At 38.5% G+C, this 23314-nt stretch overlaps 1 protein-coding gene and 1 long non-coding RNA gene across 7 annotated transcripts in view; both read left to right on the forward strand.

Annotated features, from left to right (window-relative positions):
• SPIDR (scaffold protein involved in DNA repair) overlaps nt 1-23314 on the forward strand; it is a 169713-nt gene that overhangs the window by 69724 nt on the left and 76675 nt on the right. For all 6 annotated transcript variants that reach the window (XR_014222982.1, XM_082236089.1, XM_082236087.1 and 3 more), the window contains exon 8: nt 8475-8694. Coding sequence is in view for 5 of the 6 variants with exons in the window: in XM_082236089.1 (XP_082092215.1) it covers nt 8475-8694 (220 nt within the window). In the remaining variant the exon portion in view is untranslated. The remainder of the gene's footprint in view (nt 1-8474; nt 8695-23314) is intronic.
• On the forward strand, nt 18712-23195 carry LOC309539743. The gene is made up of 3 exons (XR_014222984.1): nt 18712-18820; nt 20964-21072; nt 22502-23195. It is a non-coding gene; the product is annotated as an uncharacterized lncRNA (long non-coding RNA).

Here is a 23314-nt window from a genome sequence, read left to right on the forward strand (position 1 = left end):
AGCATAAAGAAAGCGTGTAACCCTGCTTCCACCAGTGCTTCAGCTTCAACTGTAGTTGGGAGCCCATGCAACTCAATTAAACTTAAACAAAAACCTACTGGAGGTCCAACAATGCATTTCCAGATGTCACGTGTAGTTGCTTCCACAAATACGTTTGGTTAACAGACCTGTTTGCAGAGGAAGGGGACTGGTATTGATGGGGTTCAGACCTCAATGTTAATTAGTTTGTTGCCGTGAGTTTCTTAGTATGCTGCTGTATCTGGACTATCAGCTGGTGGCAATGCCTACAAACACTTCCCACCCCCACCACCTTTACTTTATTCTTTCCCTCACATCTGGATATAGCAACCATCTGGTTGCTACTAGCCTTCAATGATTTGATTCTTGAAATGTCTGTGGGCAAAGCCTTGAGCATGATTGGAAGATTCAGCTGTCCCATACCTGACATCATGTGTAGGGCATATAGAGATGCAGCTGGACCACCTGTGTGATTCAGTTTCTCTTGGGGAACCTGATCACACAGCTGCTGTAAGTCCTACTGAAATGAACTTTGCAAGCCCTGTGCTCAGAGCTTGAGATGAGATGAGCACATGGCTTCCAAATTGCTTCAGGAAGGCCTTTGACAGGTGGGTTGTCCTACCCACCCATCAAAGTTAACCTGTGGGGTGGGGACAGATAGGAATCTGGACTTCTGGGCCAAAATTCTTCCACACTTCCAAGTTATCCCTTCTTTCTCATTCCCATTAATCACTAGCCATTGAGATTTAAGTTCAAAAGGCTTTTAGGCTACATACTTCTTGCTGAAATATACCAATGGAGGTGCTAAGGCACATTCCTAGAGCCAACCTAGATGTTACACGCAAATATATGTAACAGAGGCCTAATTTATTTATATTAATAAGCAACCTGGGGGAGGAAGGGGCACTTAACCCTTAACTTTCTGGGGGTTTCCATGTTCATAATTTTGCTAGCTACTTGCCTGTCTGTAAGTTGCAGTTGGGGATGTTGGGAAGCTAGAAAGCAGCCAATAGTTAAAGGATTAAAATCTTCCATCTTCCCCACTCATTCAGCACTTGCCTGTTTAAGCTTTTGAGCCTCCCGAGATTGTTTTCCTTCACAGGGAAATTTAAAGTTGAGTCTTCATTGTGCTCCTAGTTCCAACTTTAAATTGTGCATATTCATTGTTTGAAACTAATAAGGTGACTAGGCAATCTCCCTGCATCATGGCTATTCCTCCTGCTGTAAAGATTCTGTCCCACTCATCTATGGTTCAACGATACAGTATCAGTCCACATTGGGCTGGCACTCTTAGCAGTAAAGTTTGTGTGAACAGTTTTTTGTGGCATTTTTCATCCTCCTAAGTGTTTCAGCTTTACTTCTTTGGCATTGTATTTGATGGTTTTCTTGTTGACAATTGTAATGAATGCTAGAAATTGTTGTTTTAGACCCACAGGGGAATGGCAAGTGGCCAATGTTCTCTTTGTGTCCTCCTATCACCTCATATTTTATGGTGTTGGAAACAAAGCACAGAAATAAAAGCTTCTATTTTTCTTTTTAACATAGGAGTTCTTAGGAAAAGCAGAGAGAAGAAAGTAAGAGCATGTCAGTTAAAAAAAGAAGTTTGACTACGTTTTAGTTCCAAGCAGGATTAAGTGTTCATTGTTGTTCGCCTACATATTCCTATCCAAAGTGTTGCTTGGGTAAAAGTAAACATTTTCAAATATAAGATTTTATGATTAGGCATAAAGTAGCACTTACAGGAGTTTGTACAGTGTGTGCAAAGTTAACAACTCCCCTCTCTTTGGCTTGAGTCATTGGTTTTTATGTTCAAAAGCTTCCCTTGCCAGATGCCTTCTGGCTGAGTTGGGTACACCTGTGCTCAAGTATGTGGAACTGTCTTCAACAGAAAACAAGAACAATGAAAGAATGACGTTACGTTTGCAGACTTCACAGAATTATACTTGTGGAAACAACCCATCCTAAGTGTTCAGTATGGAAAAGTTCCCCAAAGAAACCCTTCTAGATCTTTGAAAATCTGCAGGGAAGCAGACTTGACAGCTTGGAAAGGCAACAACTTTCAAAAGGAGTATGGCTTTAAATAGCACTGTGGGCTTCTTTTAACAACAGTCAACATTATGACCATGCATTGGGGACAGTCAGACCAGTTGATTTCTAGTCTGTGCCAGTTTTGCAAATGTTTATTCGTAAGTCAGTTTCAATATGAAAATTTAAACACATCAGTATTATTTTATTACAAAATCTGTATTTAAATACAGATTTAATCTCAATTACCGTATTTTTTGCACCATAACACTCACTTTTTTCCTCCTAGAAAGTAAGGGGAAATGTCTGTGCGTGTTATGGAGGGAATGCCTACTGGTGGCATGCCTACGGATTTTCCTCCTCTAAAAACTACATGCGTGTTATGGTCGGGTGCGTGTTATAGAGCGAAAAATACGGTATATATTTAAATATGTGGTTTATTTTAATGTTCATATTTCTAAACTAGCTTTATCCTAAAATACACATGTTACTGATGTTAACTATTTTTTTGAAATGAATCCTATATTACAAAAATTCAAAGAAGGGATTGCAAAGTTCATTTCAGTAGGACTTCGCTTAACTAGTTCACTTAAAAATGCAGACCAAACAAAATTCTTCTCCATCCCAAACTTGCATGTCTTGCCCACTGCATAATATTTTAAAACACATTTATTGTGAATGTTTATTAACAGTTGTTATCCTATGAAGTAAGAATGACTAAGAAAATGTAACTTCTCTGGTTGTGAACGTCTTACCTGGTTAGGGATTAGAACAGAGTCTCCCATTTTCAGTGGTGCTACACTATCCATTGCATGATTTTGTCCCCCATGTTGATATTCCATGTATTGGTGTGTTTGTGTAATCAGTATAAACACAGTATTTAGAGCCCTGTTTGTACATCCAGTTGTCACACCATAATTATTCTTTTGTTTGAGGTTTAGAGTTTAGAGCCAAGAGGTTAGAATTTTGAATCATTGGCTGTGGATTTCATATTATAGGTGGCATGTGTAAACATTTGTGTTTGTTAATATGTCTGACTCAAGGTTAATTAGATGGATTAGAAACAAAGGATTTATGCAATAGATCTGGAGGAGATAAACTCCAATTGTTTAAAAGGCAGATATGTTTTCATGATTGAAAAAAATCCACTTCAATTTCCACATAATTGACAGTGTGTTGACAACTTGAACAGGTAAACTAGTAAGACTCCAGTTTCAAACCAAAAGGTTTTGCGTAGACGTGTATTCATATGGTTACGGAACTCAGATCTGTAGTATGGCAAAAGAGTTTACATAATGATATTGCTTGCATAGCTCTGGTTACTCAGACTCCAGGCACCATACAGAAGAAATGTTTGCTGTTTTCTTTTTATGTACGTAGAGAAAGTGGGGATTAAAGAGATCAAGTCACTTGCACAAGAGCAGGCAGCAAACTAATGGCACAGCCAAACCTAAAACTCCAGCTTCATGAGTCCAAGGTGCAGGCCTGTAATGACCCAGTCTTAACATGTGGAAGGCTCAGGGTGTCTTTAGAGGGCAAGGCAGACTGACCCTCCAAAGTGCCTGCCAAGCCTGGAAGCCAAGAAGTTGTCACTACCATATCATCAGATTGAGTCATTGCAGACTGAAGAACAGTTCAGATCCTCTACAGATATCAGTTGATTTTTAAAATATCTAGCTACTGTAACAGGGATACCCAACATTGCCTCAAACCAGCCCTGGATCTTTCTCTCTGTCCTGATCTCCAGGCACAGCAAGCCAACTGAATCCAGATCTCACTCATGTGGCAGTGTCACAAGGACCAGTATTAATCTCCTCAACGGGGCCAAAGCACTTCTCTGGTTACAAGCTTTAGCTGCACATTAAGTATAATTGTGTGGGTGAGAGAAGAAAATTGGGGTCATCACTTGCCAGTGGGTGAAGCACAGTCATGTAACAGAACTTGTAGTACTATAAGTTCAGCAAGTATGAAACAGCAGTTTCTTATGAAATATTCTCTGTTTTTATTCGCTTCCAAATCTTAGTTGCGATTTATGCACTGCATCCTGCACTTAGCTGTTTGTTGCCAAATCCTTGGTAGATAGATAGATAGATATATTTGACAGTTGCTTAATCTGTGGACCTGATTTTTTTATGCCTCTACCATTTCATTAGTGTGTTAACAATAACAGCTTCTCATAGGAAACAGTCTAGAAATACAGGACCTCACTGCTGCAGTAATTTGGCAATAGTGTTCCCCACCCCAGGTCAAAAATAGAAACAAAGACAAATGTTCACTTCCTGCATTAGGAGGGAAGAAATGAACTTTCCAGTGCTATCACCATATTAGAGATAGATGACAGGAATCTGAAAGAAATTGGGTGAATAGTGTGATGAGGGGGAAGGTCCAAGACTAAGAGAGGGTGTGGACAATGCTGTATGGTACTCTAGTTTTGCTATTATATTACATCTTATAGATAGCAAAGTAACTTAAGACAGCCCTGTAAAGTGCTGGTTATGACCTATAAAGCCCTAAATGGCTCAGCTCCATCTGAAAGACCGTATTCCTTCATACAAACCTACCTGGGTTTTGAAATCTTCAGGAAAGGTCCTTCTCTTGGTCCTGCCACCCTCACAGGCACAATTGGTGGGGACACAGGAAAGGGCCTTCTCAGTGGCTGCTCCCAGAGCTACCTCCCTAGAGACACTAGACTGGCTCCATCCTTTTTGTCCTTCCACCAGCAGGTGAAGACCTTGTTCCAACAGACTTTTGGGAATTGAATGCTTTTAATAAAAGAGCTGTTGCCATGCTATTTTTATTGTAATTATTTCTATGTTTTAAAAGGCTATTATACCCATATAAAGTTTTAATTCTATTAATTAAGAAGACATCTGAAGGCAGCCCTGTTTAGGGAAGCTTTTAATGTTTGATGTATTACTGTATTTTAATACTTGGTTGGAAGCCACCCAGAGTGGCTGGGGAAGCCCAGCCAGATGGGCGGGGTATTATTATTAATAATAATAAGGGTATTATTAATAATAATAATAATAATGATAATAATAATGATAATGTCCCCCCTAATTATTTTCTCTATATTTTAGTGATTCTTGTTTCTTCTGTCTGGGGAAAAGGCAGGGTATAAATAAATGTATTATAATAATATTCCCATAATGCAGATTAAGGAGAGAAGCTAAGAGAGTCTGACTTATGGCAACCCTAGGAGCATAGGAAGCTACTTTATAGTGGGTCAGAGTCTGTCTAACCCAGTAAAGTCTGCTTTGATGAGCAGTGGCTTTCTAGGGTCTTCGGGTCTTTCTCATCAGCTGCTGGAGATGCAAGAGGTTGAACCTGGCCATCTGTATTCACAGCTTGTGTCCTATCTCTGTGCTATGATCCCTTGCCATGTGGTGTTCTTGTACCACTTCAACACTCTAAAATGGAAATTGTGATTAAAATAAATTGAGTGTCACTGCAAGGCAGACTTGGGGGAATTGTGGCTTTTCAGATAGTGCAGGACTCCAACTCCCATCAGCTCTACCCATCAGAGCCACTGTTCAGGGGATGATGGAAGTTGTAGTCCAGAAGCATTTGGAGAAACTCAGGTTTTTAACCCGTTCTATATTCCCCACTCCCAAATCCTTGTGCCCTGGACATAAATTTGTGTATGCTGATATCTATAGATATTCAGATGCCAGGTGGCTGGAGTCTAACTGGTACTGCATTTTGCCTTGTGTCCAACTACTCTATAAGCAAAGTAGTAAAATAATAAGTTTTGTGTTTTAAAAAAAAGAAGCACAGGGGTGGGGGAAAGAGAAACTTGAGGACCTTTGTCGACTTCTAACAATTTCAAATTGTTTTAAAATAAGACTGCTATGCTTTCTTAGAAAGTTCAGACTCATGAAATAAATTATACTAAGGTCCCAAAATATTTCCCCAAGAAAGTAAGAATATAATTTTCCCCCAGTAATGCCCCTGAACCAAACTTAAACATATAAGCATTTTCCAACATGTTCCTGAACTCAGGCTGAAGTCAGCAAACTTAACTCAATCAAAAACACTGCCAGTTATTCTTGCTTTAAATGCGCACAAAGTTCAAGGTCTTTTTTCAGTAATTCATTATATTAAGACAGGAGTAGGGAACCTGTGACCTTCCAGATGTTGTAGGACTAACAACTCCTATCATCCCTGCTATTGGCCATGATAACTAGGACTAATGTGAGTCAAAGTCCAATGTCATCTGGAGGGCCAAAAGTTACCCAAACTGCACTAAGAGGTACACAGGCTGCTGGATCTCCTTGTGCCTCAGATGCTGATCCTTGTTTAAAGAAGAAATCACATGACTCTTGTTCTAGCACACTGAGTAAGTGGGTAGATATCAAAGAGAAACTGGAATAAAGTGATACAATTTGTGACGTCTTAATTGTACCAGTACATACATCATTCACTTCCTGAATACAGATATGCTATCTGAGTCCTGGTTTGATTTACAATGGGTTAGATAGCAAACTTTGAATTATCAAAGTTAGACCGACTACTGCAACTCTAGTTCTATGCCCTGCACAAAGGTACTTGGGACTGAAGGCCTTCCTAATCATACCACCTTAAAGTTTGAACCACCTTAAAGCTTTCAGCAAGGCGTTTCAAATACATATGTAAAGATATGTTACTAATTCAAGCAATTGAAAATTACATCTTTTCTCATCAGTTGAGTGCATGAGCATTGTCAAAGCAAATAGTATCTGCGTTTTTCTGAACGTATTTTTGAGATGTTACACTTTGACTAAAGGGCTGTACATTGGAGTTGGCATCTCTAAATTATTGTACCGAGTGGACTTTAAAAAGTTGCATCTAATAATTCCAGCTGTCCTGTAGTCAGGAGCGGATCTGCCATGAAACTAATGAAGCTTAAGCTTCAGGGTCCCCAGAAAAGAATTTAGTCCACATTGTTTAAGAATTTTGGGTCTAGTAGATCCAATTTGATTTTCACAACTCAATTTTTAAATTATTTGTGTGTGTGTGTGTGTGTGTATTTCAACATTCCCAAAGGTTGAGAGCCAGTAGCACAGATGTAAAGGTGTGGTGATCTGGAACAACTCCATTGAAGAAGATAACAGTGGCTACTTAGATTTTGTTTCCCCATAACATAACAGTTCAAGCTTCATTCAAAAATGAAGACCTATATTCAAAAATGTAGGTCTGCGACACTCTGCAGTAGTACATTTCTGGTTTTCTGATTATCTGTAGATTCTCTCTCCACCATCACCCTGCCGCCCTAATTTTCATGGAGTGCCTAATTTTCATGAAGTGATATCCTTTCTTTCTCTAGTTCAGTACTGTATTTGAAAACAAATGAGAGCAAAAAGACAATAAAAGTAATATAAGCTTGTCATACGAATGTCATGTAAGACCTAATTGAAATGGCAGCTGCATGCACTACACTTAAGTATTACTGGAACATAACTCCTTTGATGTGGTGCTTTAAACCCCTTCTTGGCTGTACTTTCTAGCTGCTCAGAAGCCCTGGTACGCTACACTTAAGCATCTTTTCTGATACTTAAATATTTCAAGTGTCAAGTGTTTTTTCTCTAGGTACGCAGCTTTTAATCTATGTCCAAATTCATAGATTTGCTGCACACTGAAGCTATTGCCTGTTGTTGTTTGCATATTTAAGCAACAAATTTGTAGCTCACTATTAGCATATACATTGCTAAAATTTATACGGCATGTCCTTACTCATTTTAAGCAATAATTTTTATAGGCAAATCTTTATTCTGTTTTGAAAACCTCTGGGCTGACTGAGGATAACTTAAGTTCCCCAAAACCTTTAGGTAACCCACTTTTTGTCAAGTGCAATATTATCATTTGCTGTTTGCCTGCAGAGCAATATCTTTCAGATAGGAGCATAGGAAGCTTCCCTATAGGAGACCAGACTATTAGCTTATGTAGCCCAAGCATCTCTGGTAGAGATCCTTCTTGCCATCTTCTACCTGACCATGTGCTACCTGACCATGTGCTCTACCAGTGAGCTATGGTTCATATGGACTCAGATATAATTTCAGTTTGTCTTGTGTATTTATTTAATGTTGCACAGTACTGAAATATTATTTAAAGTTGTCTTGGTAAATATTAATAGATTGTTTTTACAGATACAGTTAAATAAGATGGAATGCTTTTTATGTATTGAATACCTATACCAGAGGTGGGGAAATTGTGGACCTCCATTTGATGGACTCCAACTCCCATCAGCTCCAGACAGCAGAGCCAATGATCAGGGATGGTGGGACTTGTAACATCTGACCTACACAACCATGAAAAAAGTGCAACTAAGCTCATTATCTAAAGACCTACTTGCACACATAGATGTCTGTAGAAGAAGTAGGGCTGTGTCCTCGTGTGTGTATTCTGCATCCCATGGAGTACTTATCTTAGCTGCTTTATTGCTTAATTTCCAGGTGTTAAATCTGGCGTACTAGCTGTGAAGATCGAAGAAATGCACGAAGAATGCACTCTCTGCATAACCGTCTGCCATCAGTTGGGACAAATTTGTGCTGGCAGTTCTTCCATAGAAAAAATTGCCGCCGTTGAGCCTAGGCTTAAAGTTCTTTTTGCAAAAGAAACAGCAGCTCACCTCAAGCTAGCTCTGCAGGATGTCTTATATATCCATCCCCCTTGGTAAGTATTTTTATTTTTAATTATTTATTAAAATATTCACAATCTGTTCTTGGCATGCTCGTGTATCTCCATAAATGTATTTATTTTACCTTATTGGGCCAGGCCACATTTCAAGGTGTATGTAATGATATAACTGTGAAAAATACTTTAAATTCAAATGTGTGAAGCATAATGAAATGAGACACTGTAATGGTCTTTCAAGTGATGAACAAGAAGTTTTGGTTCTTTCCTAGCGGACATCAATCCTTTACCTGTCTGATGGGGAATGCATTGTACCTTGTTGAGTTCTCCAGCTACTATTGTGGAGGGAGAGCACCAAGCAAGAACAAATCAAATAAATGCTGCTGTACTTCTGGAAGTTGTATATCTTTAGTTTCTCTATTTATCACATTGATAAACACAAGCTCCCTGGATCAATCATTCATCAGTCAGACCAGGACCAACAAGGGATATTGTTCCTGCAGAACCCTTTGATAGAATGTATGCATTTAAAAAGTTATAGATATTCAAGCAGACAATGTGGACCAAAAAACCCCCAAACAAATCCCTACCATCAAAAAGAGAGTTAGTTGTCTTTTAAATTCTTCCTTTGAAGTTTTTGCAAAAGCAGAAAGAGTAGAGCTCTGATAAGGAAAAGAAGCTCAGCCACCCCACAATAAAATTTAACAAAATTCAAAGTCACTGACTGCAAGAACACTGCTGGAAGAAAGATTTAATTATACAATCTGTTGATGATTACTCCTTCAAAGACTTTAGAGTTGGAGATTATAAGCTATCCAGTGAGAGAGAGAGAGAGAGAGAGAGAGAGAGAAATGTAGCAACCTTGGCTAGCTTGTATCCAATATAATAATTCCCAATACAGTATATTTTGAGATTCTGCAGCCTACATCTTAAAACAGTCAGTTTCTTAAAGAAAGGCATTGTCATCGGCTAGTGTCTTAAACAACTTAAACTTTTCTTATTCTTCTATATTATTGTACTAAGTGTTTGATAATAAAATCTTCATAAATGTAATTCTTTTAATGTGGACTTAGGCTCTTCAGAATGTCTTCCTCTTTTAAACTATTTCCTAGGCAATGATGAGGATAATAATTTGTATCTTTATTTTTTTTAATGGATAACTTTTGTTTGTCATTTTTTGAGCTTTTCTCACACACTTTCAGTGTGGATTTCGAATGCCAGTGGTGTTACTGTGGCTTGACTTTGTGGTTTTTTGTTTGTTTTTTGGCATTATGATATCTTGTGCCATGTGGAGCTGCAGAATTGATATGGCAAGTTGGGGGAGGAGTGTCAAGGTACACATAATACATGTGAAGCTTAGGAATAGTGGAGTGTGGGATGATGGTGCTGAGTAAATTAATCTGCCTTAAACAATGGTTGTGCAGTCATGTGCATCCAGTGTACATAAGAAATGAATGTGGAATAATGCAAATCTTACAGATCTGAAGTATCCATCAGTGTACTTCCAATTTAAGACCTAGCTACAACCTAAATAGAACAAAATGTCAGCCACAATCACCTAATACACTGAGCCTGCAAAAGCAAGAGAGGCCATATTGATCTGTTGGCTCATTATTATGATAATGCATCAATATCTGTTTTGGGAATACTTATCCTCTGTGGGTGTTAAACATTTTAAGAGAATGGGTGTGATTAAGAAGTAAAGTGGTTATGTAATCTGCTTACAGCAAAATAGGTAAGATCAGAGGTGAATGCACCAGCAAACAAATATTTGCTAATACTTCATGTTAGCTTTTTTAGTATATGGCAGGATCATAAAATTTGTAAATACATTTGAAATATTGTAGTAACAACTTCAATATACTTTTGCCCATTATTTGTAAGCAAAAACATTATACTTTTAAAAACTAATTGTTGTCAAAGGATAAGTTTGTAAAAGTCAACTTTTGCCTTGAAGGGAGGACTATTTATTTTATTTTATTTTCCTCTGACAAATGTGTGAACTGAGTCATGCATTACGAACATACCTGTATTAAAATGAGTTGTCATGTCTAAGATTTTTTTAAAAAATGGGGGGGGGGAGAGATTGAAAATATTCTAGTGATCCATAAAGAAGAATATTCTAGACTTGGAAATCTCTAACTCATATGAAAGAGGAAATTCCAAAGATACTACAGTGACAGAAATTGCTATTGGGCTTTTGTCTACTGACGTCAATAAAGGATAGCAGACAGTTTTGTTAAAGTCAGTAAAAATGTATAGTAGGAATTAACTCTGGACTAGATGCAGAACTTTAAATTATATATGACTCTTTTTAAGAGTATTCCCATGTGTGTTTAATCCCATTATAAATTCCACATTTTGTTTAAAGATGAAGTGGTAAAACTGAAATCTGGCCCTGTTAGAAGATAATAATTTTGCTTTTGACAGTTTTGGATAGAAAGCACACTAAAATATTTTCAAATGGCTTAGCCAAGTTAATGAATGACCTGTCTGCTACCTGAAACGGTTATTCAGGGGAGGGGAACCATGTCTAATTTTCAGTCTTAATGTAACTACTAAAAATAAATCTTATCACAATAGGATTTTAAGGATTAATCGACAGTGTTGCAGAGATAGGTGCGATTTTTTAGTAATAAGAATACAAAGCTGAAAATGAATGAACTGCAGCTAAAATATTATATTCATTTTTCACATGGTCTAGTCCTTCCCCTGTCCACTCCCCTAATATTCTTAAGAGGGTCTCTTCTCCAGTCTTCAGAGAGTAGCTGGAAGTGGGGAGGCAGAAAAAGGTCCTCCTTTCCTTCCACTCTGCAGTTTTAATTGCACCTAGACATTCCATTATTGAGCCCATAACCTAGGTTTCAAATCTTCGCTTCTAACACTGATGGTGATTATCCTGGGTGGTCTGCAAGGAAACAGACAAAGGTCAGAGCAGTCTTCAAGAGGTAGACCGTGTAAGACTTGGCAGTGGGCCCTCCTGAAGCCCTGGGGCAATACTCTCCTGTAACACCAGGTCTGATGGGATGTTGCAACAGGGAAAAGATATTGTTCAGGTGTATCCTTAGAATGAGTGAGCTGATGGCTTTGGTCAGGTTCAGGTGCCAGCTGATCAGCATGTTTTGTGTTACAAAAGAATACTCGCCCACAGAAGTCTGATTTCCAGTGTCCTTGATGTATTTTGCCTTTTCTTAAATCAAACTTGTATTACTTTGAAATATTTGCCTTAAGCATCTTTCTGCAGTTCAGTTTCTTTCTTCCCCCTAGCGCTCTGCAATCCATTCTGTATAGTGATTGGTGAATGGAAGGACTTCCTTTGATCAGGGTTTGACTGAATGCTCTTTTGCTTTATTCCAGTTCCATGATTCTCAGTCCTATTCATTTTAATATTTTTTCTGGCGGGCCTGATTTAGAAGGCGATTGGATCCGGCCCCCGGGCCTTAGTTTCCCTACCCATGGAGTATTGTATTCCACTCCTGCGTGTCCAATATAGAGAGTTCAGTATGGGACTGTGCAAATGAAGGGGCAGCATTAGTTCTAATTTGATTCTATAGAATAGAGTAAGCAGGCTGCAGATTGGAATGCAAATGATTTGGGGAACTGCCTCTTCCCCAGACAGTGGGGTCTTCATGGACAAGTGGAAAAGGTAGCCCCCGGTGTTTATCCCGGGTGTACCCTTTTACATTTTCTTTGTAAAATGCTGTCATTCACTCTTCTGAGGGAAAGTGAAATGCTGTACTAGGTGACAGCTTTATTTTAGGGGTAAAACCTGTCTACCACACATGAGGCTGATTGAATCAGATTTCATTGACGGTCCAGTGGGAATACACGCACACTGCCCTAAGGAATCACTTCAGAGTAGCATTTTCCTTCCACGCGCATCCCAACTGACATAATATCAGGCACTTTGCTTGTATCCAGGATGAATGTCAGGTGGATGTGCTCCCTTTTTGGTCAGGTATGAAAGATAGGTAGTTTAAGAAAGGGGAGCCCATTTGAAGTGCATGGTATTCCAAGCACAGCATGGTTCCAACACAAGGTCTGATTGCTGTTAATCCTGGAAATGTCATATTTCTGAGCCATTCATACCTTAAGGTTATTTTTTCCATTTCCTATTTTTATGATTCTATATTTTGTAATGAATATTGAGGTAGTGCTGCTATTTAATGTGACTGAAGTATTTAATCTCTATGTGATGTTGCGCTCCATACAGGGAAACTCTGAAAACAAGACAAAAAATAACAAACGAGCAATTAATAACAAAATAAAGCATTGGGTGCAGAGAGAATACAAAACTGATTCAAGCCACATACTACTTTCTTTAGCTGTTGTGTAAGCTACAACATATGATTAGTTAAAGGGTTTATAGTTTGTTTAACAATGTAATAAATTATGGTAACAAATCTAACATCAGAACTCTATTATAACATAGCCTTAGAAGTGCACGTGTTTTTGTTTTTGGTTGCAAAAATACCATTTACCAAATAAATTTGACAGTTTTTAGTTGAAAGTTTCCAATAAAGTGTCATAAATGGAATGACACACTTTCAGGTGAACTCTTCTAACAGGGCACGCTTGTTTTAAAAGTTCACAACCATTTCATTTGCAAACGTCTTTATTCTCCTTAATTATGTTTCAGTTCTGTTAGTGTATCAGCATGGCTAGTCATTTTTTTTATATGTTAGGTTTGGGGTTCCAAGTGCTTACCCATGGTCCGTGTTTCCTTTGCAGCAAGATGTCCTTATGATATATGGTTTTTTTACACATATATACAACCTGATAGAGGGGTTCACAGCAATAACACCCCAATGAGGTATTGGTTCTTTCATAGCTACAGCCTTGCATTCCAGCAAAAATCTGGCATGGCTCTGACTCTGCCTTCCCAGCCTGCTTCCAGCTTCCAGCTTCCAGCTTGCGTACACACACAACTCCTCTTTCAACGCTGCACTTTGTCTTTCAAACTACCAGCAAGCATACAAATTCATCCTTTCTGTGAACATTATGAGAGTTTGCTGCTAGTCAATACATTGTAAAATATTTTGCTCACTAACAACTAAGTTAAAATTATGTCATGGCATGTTGCTAAATTATGTTTTCTCACTTTAAGTTTATATGTTCCTGGGAATCTCTGAATTTACAGTTTCATGCCAAATGTTCCCTTTAGTGATTTAAAGGGAATCAAATCTCTTACCGAATTTGGGCCAGGGAAACTTGGATGTGACTGCATGACCACAAATCCCTGGAATGGGACTCAGGAGAGTCATGGGATTTTGAGGCATCTTTTTGAACAACCTTCTTCCCTGTAGTATACACATGGAAAAATTTGTTATGATAAATTGTTTAGCATAACTCCACATCCCTTTGCAACCCCTCCTTCCTGGAGATTAACTTTTTTGGCCTTGTGAAAAGTTGTTGTTCTCAATAACTAAAACTGTTGTAGTAGACAGCACCCAATTTTATATACATATATAGTGGCAGAGGATATATTTTGCTGAAAATCTGCTCAAATGAAAATTTGTCTCTTTTGGAGTCTAATCTTGCTACAGTGTATGAATGTGGCATAAATAAATAATGTGGTGTTTTGTTTTTTGAAAAACAAAGGATGTTAAAAGGTTTGTGTTATTTATTTCAAATCCAGAATACACCCCTAAACCATGTATGGTTTATAATCGAACTGTGTTTATATAAAAAATATAATGTCATAATTAAGATAACCCAGGAAACATCCGGAATCATTTCAAATCATGTTTTAGGTCAGGGTTTCCCAAACTTGAGTCTCAAATTGTTTTTGGACTACAATTCCCATCAACCCTAGCTAGCAGGACCAGTGGTCAGGGATGATGGGAATTGGAGATCCAAGTTTGGGAAACCTTGTTTTATGTTATTTATTTGGGCCTTGCCTGTGTTAAAACCATAGACCCATCTAATTAAATTTAGGGTTGTGCATATTCCTTGATCATACTGTGGAATCAGTCAATTTTGTTACTCATTCTGTGAACAATTGGTCTATGGAACTCACAGCTACATTGCTTAACAAATATGGTGAAAGCGTTATATTTCATGGACAAAGTGCTAAACTGTAGTCTGAGAGTGAAGGAGTAATTCAGTGCTTCACATTCCTTCTTTTTTAGAATATAATAAGCATTTTCTAGAGAGGGGGGATATTGTCTAGGCTCTAAATATTCCACTACTCACATTGTGCCTTCTTCCCTTCCCCTCCATGCTCCCATAGCCAAAATGTTTAAAATAACATAAAAAGCTACCTTTGCAGCACTGTGGAAGTGGTGGATATAACGTTCTATGGAAGTACAGAACTTTGTACCTGACATTTGGTATCTATTACTTTGATGTTCTACTCTGGGGACTGTAGTTTTGCTTTTATTGTGTTTTATTTCTTTGTGAAGAAATAAAACACAAGCATTTCATTGTCTGTAGGTTAGCAATAAGGTTCACTGCTGATTCTGACTAAAAATCAAAAGGGAATGTAAATATGCTGAGCTGGATAACTTCTAGTTTAGAAGTAGTTAATATCCTGGAGGTTGGATAGGATGACGTGAACAACCATGCATGGCATGAACCCATCTGAGTAATTTCTAGCTGAGTCATGTTTAACCCTCTGTTAGCATAACTAAACCCTTCTTTGTTCCATCTCCCTTCCCCCTCAGATGTATGGAAGAAGTAGAGAAACAATGCACAGTCCTTTTATGTATGTATTTAATTTTCTAAGGGCAACTACTCAAGGTTCAAGGATCTGATAAAAGTAACAACAAACAAGGTAGACACAATCACAGTGTGCATTAGTTCAATAGGAAAATAATCAGATTTGTGTTTGTTTTGAGCAGTTCATACCACCATCAATAATCTTAACATGAAGCAGTTTTTAATGTGATTCATTGCAGGCTACAGCTGCTATCGCATTCAATTAGTTCTACTAGAGACTGGAATTTCCAGACCGTTCTGAACATTGGGAGATGAAATGCTCTGCTGACGTCAGGAGCTGCTCCTGGGAATGTTTTGCATTCCTCTTCCTGGCAGTGGTCAGGTGGCTTCCAGCAAGAAGGAAGGAACAGCCTCTTCCAAAAAGGAGGGGGGAGGGAACAAGTAGGGAAAAGAACAGTTTATAATAAAAGTATTGTGGAGGAGGCACTTTCAATGCAAGCCAGATTTGAAATTGGAACCAGATGCTTCACATTTGAAAGCTGCATAAATGTTAAATGCATCTATTAGTGACTGCGATGGCTGAAGTATTTGGCTGTCTGCCACACTTTTAATCTCATTGCTCTGTACTGAAAAGAAAAATAAAAAGGTTGAGAAAAACAGATTTTTGTTTTGTTTTGTTACTGAGCTTTAGATTAGTGTTTTTGAAGAATAATTTGAGGGCAGGAAGTCTCTTTTAGCAGAAAGCTGTGCAATATAAAAGGGCCAATGAGATACATACTTCTTAATTATGTTGTTATTGCTGTAAAATAATATATTCAGTTCATCATGAAATGAGAAATGTAGTGATACTAAAGACTATAAATGGAAGAGTGAATATCTTTAGTTGTTCACATATATAACAACAGTTTATTTGCAAAGTATTTAGCTTGGCATCTGCTGTCTATAGCATTACCAGTGAAACTGCATATTTAATTTGAGCAAAATATTAATGGAACATCTGAAGTTAATGGCTACTCCTTACTTTATAACATGAAATGTGGGCCCTGCTGAGAATTCTCTGAGGATTCCTCACTCGCTGAAATTCAAGCTAGATTGGGATTTAAGTTCTGTACTGGGAGGAATTGTGTCTGGACCAGAATGGATTCTAGTCAAAAATTTCTAGGGAGCACTAGAAATTGCCATAAATGTGGATGTGGCTTATGGATCTCATCATAATATTCTGGAGCAAATCTCTACTTGTCCATGTGTACTAAGACCTATTGTGACCTGGTGATGTCCCTAGGCCATGCCAAATTTCACCATTCATCTTTAAAAGTATCTGATACACTTTGCAGGTCAGCTGTGTCATCAACTCTGCATTGTTGTGTGATGCTTCAGAGATCTCTGGAATGTTGTGATGACATTGTCGAATTGATGAAGTAGTATGTGATGTACCAGTGCATCTTTGAGTCAATTTTGTGATCAGTTTGGTGAAACTCTGGAGGTTTATGCAGTGTGCAGGTTGGTTGCTTTGAGTCTAGAGTTTTTGGTGGACTTCAGAAAATATTCTGGGCCCATCAATACTTTTTCAGAGTGTAAAGTGATTGGTTCTAGCATCCCTAGATAAAATATCAAAAGGTATGTAGACCATATCAGACAACTGCTTGTTTCTTGTCACACCACTATCCTCTAGCAAACATTGGCTACGGTTTATTGAGGGAAATGACACATAAGTGTGCATTCTACATTGTTCTTTCTGCTGTTTTTATGGAAGCTTCTTATATGGTTTCCATGATCTTGGATGAGAATATTTTTCTTACGTTTGTTCTAACTGGGCTGGATTCAGCTACTAAGTTCCAGTTGTGGAGGCCTGTGTAAGGACTTCCATTAGTGCAATGTGGTTTCCCCCTCTCTTCCACCACACATTCCTCATGCCCCCTTGAATATGGTTCAGAGGTTTGGAAGAGCCTCCGGAAAAGCACTTGGCATAGAGGAATGGGGCATCATTCTGTCTGGCAAGCTGAAATTCTTGTGCCATAGCACTACACAGAATTCCATACACTTGAGTACACCAGTAATTAGTCTGACAGCACCATCTAATTATTAAACTATAGAATTTGGACAAATAATATTGCTGGGATCAAGTTCCTTTGTTAACCTTATTTATTAAAACTGAATTCCATGTGATCCTTTTGTGGTACGTGACATTCTGCACTGAAGATCGTAATACAACAAGTGCATCTTATATGTGGTAGGCATGTCTTGCCAAATTAATATTGCAGGCAAGGAGACAATGGCAATGGGATGACAAGACGGCATCAAAGAGTTCAAAATTTCAATATTATCTACCTATCACTTCCTACTTCTAAGTGCATTAATAGGCACCAGACTGCAGAAAATGTCAACATACTTAGGTCCTGGAATGTTTCTGACTGGGAATCCAAAGCTTGTTGTTGTTGTTTTAATCTTCTCAAGCTACAAAGCATTGGTATGAATCCTTCCCTTTACGTTATTTATTATAAAACAGGGGTCAGCAAACTTTTTCAGCAGGGGGCCGGTCCACTGTCCCTCAGACCTTGTGGGGGGCCAGACTAGATTTTGGGGGGAAAATATGAACGAATTCCTATGATCCACAAATAACCCAGAGATGTATTTTAAATAAAAGCACACGTTCTACTCATGCGAATACACCAGGCAGGCCCACAAATAACCCAGAGATGCATTTTAAATAAAAGGACACTTTCTACTCATGTAAAAACACGCTGATTCCCGGACCATCCGTGGGCCGGATTTAGAAGGCGATTGGGCAGGATCTGGGCCCCGGGGGGCCTTGGTTTGCCTACCCATGTTATAAAACAAGCACTCTCCTGAATAATAGGATGACTCGGTGCAAAGGAAAACAAAGGTCCTGTACCTTAATAATTGTGTAGAAGAGGGATATTTGGCCAGGGAATGCATGTCATGCAGTAATGAGAAAGCTGTACTTGCTGGTGTTCTTTTTGTATAACATTTCAAAGAACCACTCTTATGTCCTGTTTTGTATCTGAACACCCTTGTTTGGGGTGTAGTTGTACTACATAACAGCTTTACCAGTTTTGAAACCAGTATCTTGGGGTTAAGGTTCAGTATAATATGAACATTTTATGCTTTGCTATTTGATGTTGTCTTTGAGGCTTAAATCACATAGGGAAGAATAACTTACTCATAAGCTGAACAGTGCTTATGTTTCATATCTTTATATACAATGTTCACTGATGAAGAAGAAATATCCCCACTATTAAAATAGCTAAGCTTTATTTTTCTGCAACAAAGAGAATCACTGAAAGCAGCATGGTTGGTAACTGCCCAAAAATGTAATCTAATGCTTATGTGGCTCAAGTGAAATGTGCAAATCTTTGTGTGTTTCCTGGTATACACTGAATTGGATCTGCAGTTTCCTGCTATATGGGAGGAGTTAACACTGAGGAATTTCCAGAAATGTTGAGAACTGCTGACTCATAGTACACAAGCAAGTTATCCAGCTGAGGTTAGTTTCAGGGAGGTTTTGGAGTTCTTGGCTGAAGCAACTGAAAAGTATTGCAGTAACATACAATTTTATTTTTAGCAAGGTGGGGGGAGGCTGTTTTGCTTAGCATAAAATGCTTGCTGACCGACATTTCACAGTTTGAGTTATTTCTTTATCTATTTTTAGTATTTGGAAAGCAAATTGTTTTTCTGACATTACTGCCCTTTGCTGTCTGTCCCCTCCCCCCAAAAAAACATTGTTAAGGCCTTGTAAAAGGCACTTCAGCTGTTAACAGTAGATCATAGTGGCTTTAAAGATGTAAATAAGAAGGTGATTTCCCAATTAAGTCAGAATAAAGTCAATGGAATCAATGGACAAATTACTAAAGTCCGTTAATTTCAATATGTGATTTAGTTGTATATCACCCATAGATCCAAAAAACTTGTTGGAATTGTATAGTCTACCAATATTTGATTCACGTTTTAGGAAGCCGTTTTGAACCTCATGGATCATATGTTGGATTTATGCAAAAATAAAAAAAGAGAATTTGTAATATGAATGGTAGTAGTCACTTTCACTTCAAAGGAAAAATTCCAAATGCATGTAGATTCTAAAGCAGAAATATATGTTTTCTCTAATGTTGACCAAATACAATAGAGGCAGAGGGGGTCTTCCTGAACTTTACCCCAGGAACTAGTTCTGTATCACACTTGATAGCTTTTTAGAGCCAAATTAAACTTATTAGTTGATGTTTTTATTGGCTGCATCTTAAACAATAGTTTATGGTTTATTGTGAATGTGGAGATTACTCATACTTTATTCTTCTTCTAGTTTGTGTGTGAGCAACAAACGATAATCCGGGGCTTAATGTTGCATCCAAACCGAGAATCGTGTTGTATGTTGCTCAGACAAGCCACATTTGGGCAGGAGGAAAGTATATACATATCCATAGTAAATCATTGTGTGTGAACACAGCCAGTGGTATTTGCCTAGTAGTACATGGTCATCATGTATGTACATATATGAACATATGCACCATCTAGGAGTTCCCAATTAATGTTTGTATTGCATTGTGCGTTATGCATTGTTACAAACTCTGCTTCCATATGAACAGCAATTTGTAAATAAATATTAATACTAATCATTTCTAAGATTTTCTGCAATGTGTTAAAATGTGTCGTTGAGTAGAATTACTCTGTTCTTAGGTAACAGAAAGAAATCATTATTGTCCACACAAAGTGAAGCTTTTCAAACCGTGAGTAGTTTTTAGTGTAGGAAAGCCCTTGGTTCAAAGCGTTTTCTGTTAAGGCATTTAGCATTCTTTACAAGACTATGCAATGTTTTTAATATAGAAAGAACATGCTGTCTTGTCAATGTCAGTGCGGTGTTTGGAATTTGTTCCACGGTTCATTGAGGAGGAGCGTAAGTCATAAGCCAAATGTCAGAAATGATATTTAGATGTTTCATCCTATGATGGGTACAGTCTGTATTCAAAGAACATCCAAGTTTGTATGTAAATAGAAGTCAAATAACTACTTTTTAATTAATGTAGTGAACAGCCACAATAAAGTCACTTTTATCTGAACTGTGCTTGCAGGCATAGTTTTGAAATGCATAACATTTTTGTTGAGTTTAGAAGTGAAAAGCCAGGATGAGCAGGAACATTCCAGTGTTAGCAAATCTTTCATTTGGAAAGCTGTTGCTGCACGTGATTTGTTTTGCAGAAAGAGGTTCAAATTGTTATAGCAGGAACGGGAAATAATGTGTTGATGTGTGCTGGTAGTGGTATTATTGTGGTTGTACTTGGAATACTTGATCTAAAATGTCTGTGATGAAAGTGTTTGTTCACTCTTAACATGTGTACATTGAAAATATTGCAGATTTTCACATTCTGAAGCTGGATTGTACAAACACAGCTTAAAATTGTGTCAAGGAGGAATACATTCCTTCCAAATGTGTTTATTTAGTTAGAATATTGGAATAGTTAATCAGCAAATCCCTCACCCCTAATCATACGTGTTATAGTCCTTGTGGGATATTTGAGAATGGAGAGTTTGAAATATAAATTGTTATCTATAGTTGAACTCCCTCACTGATAAACAAATGAAATAAATGCCTGTACTGCATGCTGTGTGTGTGTGTGTGTGTGTGTATTCTCTACCAGGAGCAGCAAGACATGCTGAAAGGATTGGGAAGTCCCCTTCTCTGGGTCAACAGAAGGCAGAAAAAGGACACTAACTTCCTGGGTGAAGGTGGACTTTCTCATCTAACAAGTATGTTTCCTGCCTTGGAGCAGGCAGGTCTCAGTGAGACCTCTTCCAAAGCCATTTGTTAGCAACATTATTATTTGACAAGCAAACTGAAAACTTTAACATAGAGGAATGAGAAAGAAGACTGTTGTTTTCTTCTTCTCCCCACCCCCATCACTGTTTTTAGTCTAATTAGGGAACCTAGACCAGCGAAGCATTCACCTAGGAATTTCCAGGAGGACTTTTGTAATTCCTTATTCCTGAGCTGAGGGACAATGAATAGGGCCAGGAAGGGCTTGATCAATCCTCCCCCAGCCTACCTCTGATTTCTCCAGACTCTCTGAGCTCCCTATCTCCCCGTCTTTCCCAGTGGGTCCCCTGAAGTGTGCCCTCTATTTAGGGGTGATATGCCCATCACTCACCCCCCTCACAGAGGTTTCATAATCCGTTCCTCAGGGTGGGATTGGAGTTGGGAGTGGAGGCTTTCACCAGAAGCACCAAGAAATTGAAGTCAAGCCTCTGAAGTCTCAAAATGTGCATATTTTGTGTTTGTGCGCGCGCTTGCGCTTCAGAAGGGGAGAATATTTCAATTTAGCTCAAGATAGAAGAAGAAGAAGAAGAAGAAGAAGAAGAAGAAGAAGAAGAGTTTGGATTTGATATCCCGCCTTTCACTCCCCTTCAGGAGTCTCAAAGCGGCTAACAATCTCCTTTCCCTTCCTCCCCCACAACAAACACTCTGTGAGGTGAGTGGGGCTGAGAGACTTCACAGAAGTGTGACTGGCCCAAGGTCACCCAGCAGCTGCATGTGGAGGAGCGGAGACGCGAACCTGGTTCCCCAGATTATGTGACTACCGCTCTTAACCACTACACCACACTGGCTCTCAGGCTTGGCGCCCCCCCCCCCACCCTATTCTATTTAGTGTAAATAAAGTGTCGTTTATGTGCACTGCCATACTAAGTAGTTTAACAAATCCCTACACCAAGGAGTTTACAATCAAAATAAAGACATGGGGGAGCAAAGAGTAAAGGAAGAGACGAATAGAGGCAATGGTAAATTGCTCTAGATCGTCTCATCCACCTGTCTAGCCTGCTTGAATTCAGATTTCTATTTTGTAAGATGAGGGGGGTGGGAATCACAGGGTTGCCCTTCTGGTGGTGACTAGTAGACTTTAGTATATTCTGCTAGTGACAAGGAATCCCAGAACTTTGAGAATCCTAGGTATTGTCAGCAACTAATATTGTAGTAGGAGGCTTCTGCAGCTATAACTATTTTAAAAATCTTTTTTTGGGGGTGGGAGGACGTTCCCTGAGGACTCTTCCTCAGGACAACTGCTTTTATAAGTCGAAGCTTTTAGAATGTCCTGATCCTCTATGAGAAATTTTGTCTGTTTTCTGTAAGTCTCCATTATAACGCTAACTTATTTTATTGTACTTCCTTTATTCTGCTTTTCAGATGAATACTTCTCCCATCAAAATAAAAATGAGAGTCAGACCCTTCCCTGAGGCATACGAACTAAAAAAGGCAACAAAACACACCAGAGTAGTAGGGTGGAGAATGAGAGGAATCCTGATCAGTTTTTTCCCTTATTTGTTAAGCGTAGAATCTGCTTTGGGTGTAGGGTGCTGTTGTTTTCAGTATTAGGTGAGTTCTTATAGAGCCTCCCTAATGTAATTTTCTCCACTATTACCTTTGGCTCTGCCTCGGCCCATTCTTTGACGCTAGCCTGTTCGCAACCATTTAACAGATAAATTTGCTGGCTCCTGCTCCACTTACTTGCTGTGAGATAAATGTTTGTGGTTTTTAGCAGTCTTCTGCTTTGCTCTTTTGGGTTATCATTAGATGAAAGTTTGCTCCTAAAAAACAAAATATCTGTTTTAAGTGATGACCTACCTTTGCTTTAGACCAGGTTTCTTGTTACACTTATGATGAAAATTATATTCCTCTTGTAAGAGATTGAATGCCATTCTTGTGTATTTGCTTAAGAACTCAATCCAGTCATTGTGTTTGCAGTTTGGCTGTCTGCCTTCTTCCAAGTACCGTAACTGACTAAAATGAGCAACTCCCTGGGAGAACAGAATCCTGGGGAAAAAGAGGGGGAAACCCACAGAGGTGAATGAGTTCATTTAGGTTCTGTGCCAGAGGTCAACTCATAGTCCATTGTATGATACTCTCATAAAATTTCAACTTTTCTTCATAAGCTCTGTTTGAGTAGCATGTCAAAATACATTAAAACAAATTTCAACATGGCTGCTTTTTAGTTTATCA

Source organism: Podarcis vaucheri (genome assembly GCF_965113315.1).
Source record: "Podarcis vaucheri genome assembly, chromosome: 8".
Lineage (NCBI taxonomy): Eukaryota > Metazoa > Chordata > Lepidosauria > Squamata > Lacertidae > Podarcis > Podarcis vaucheri.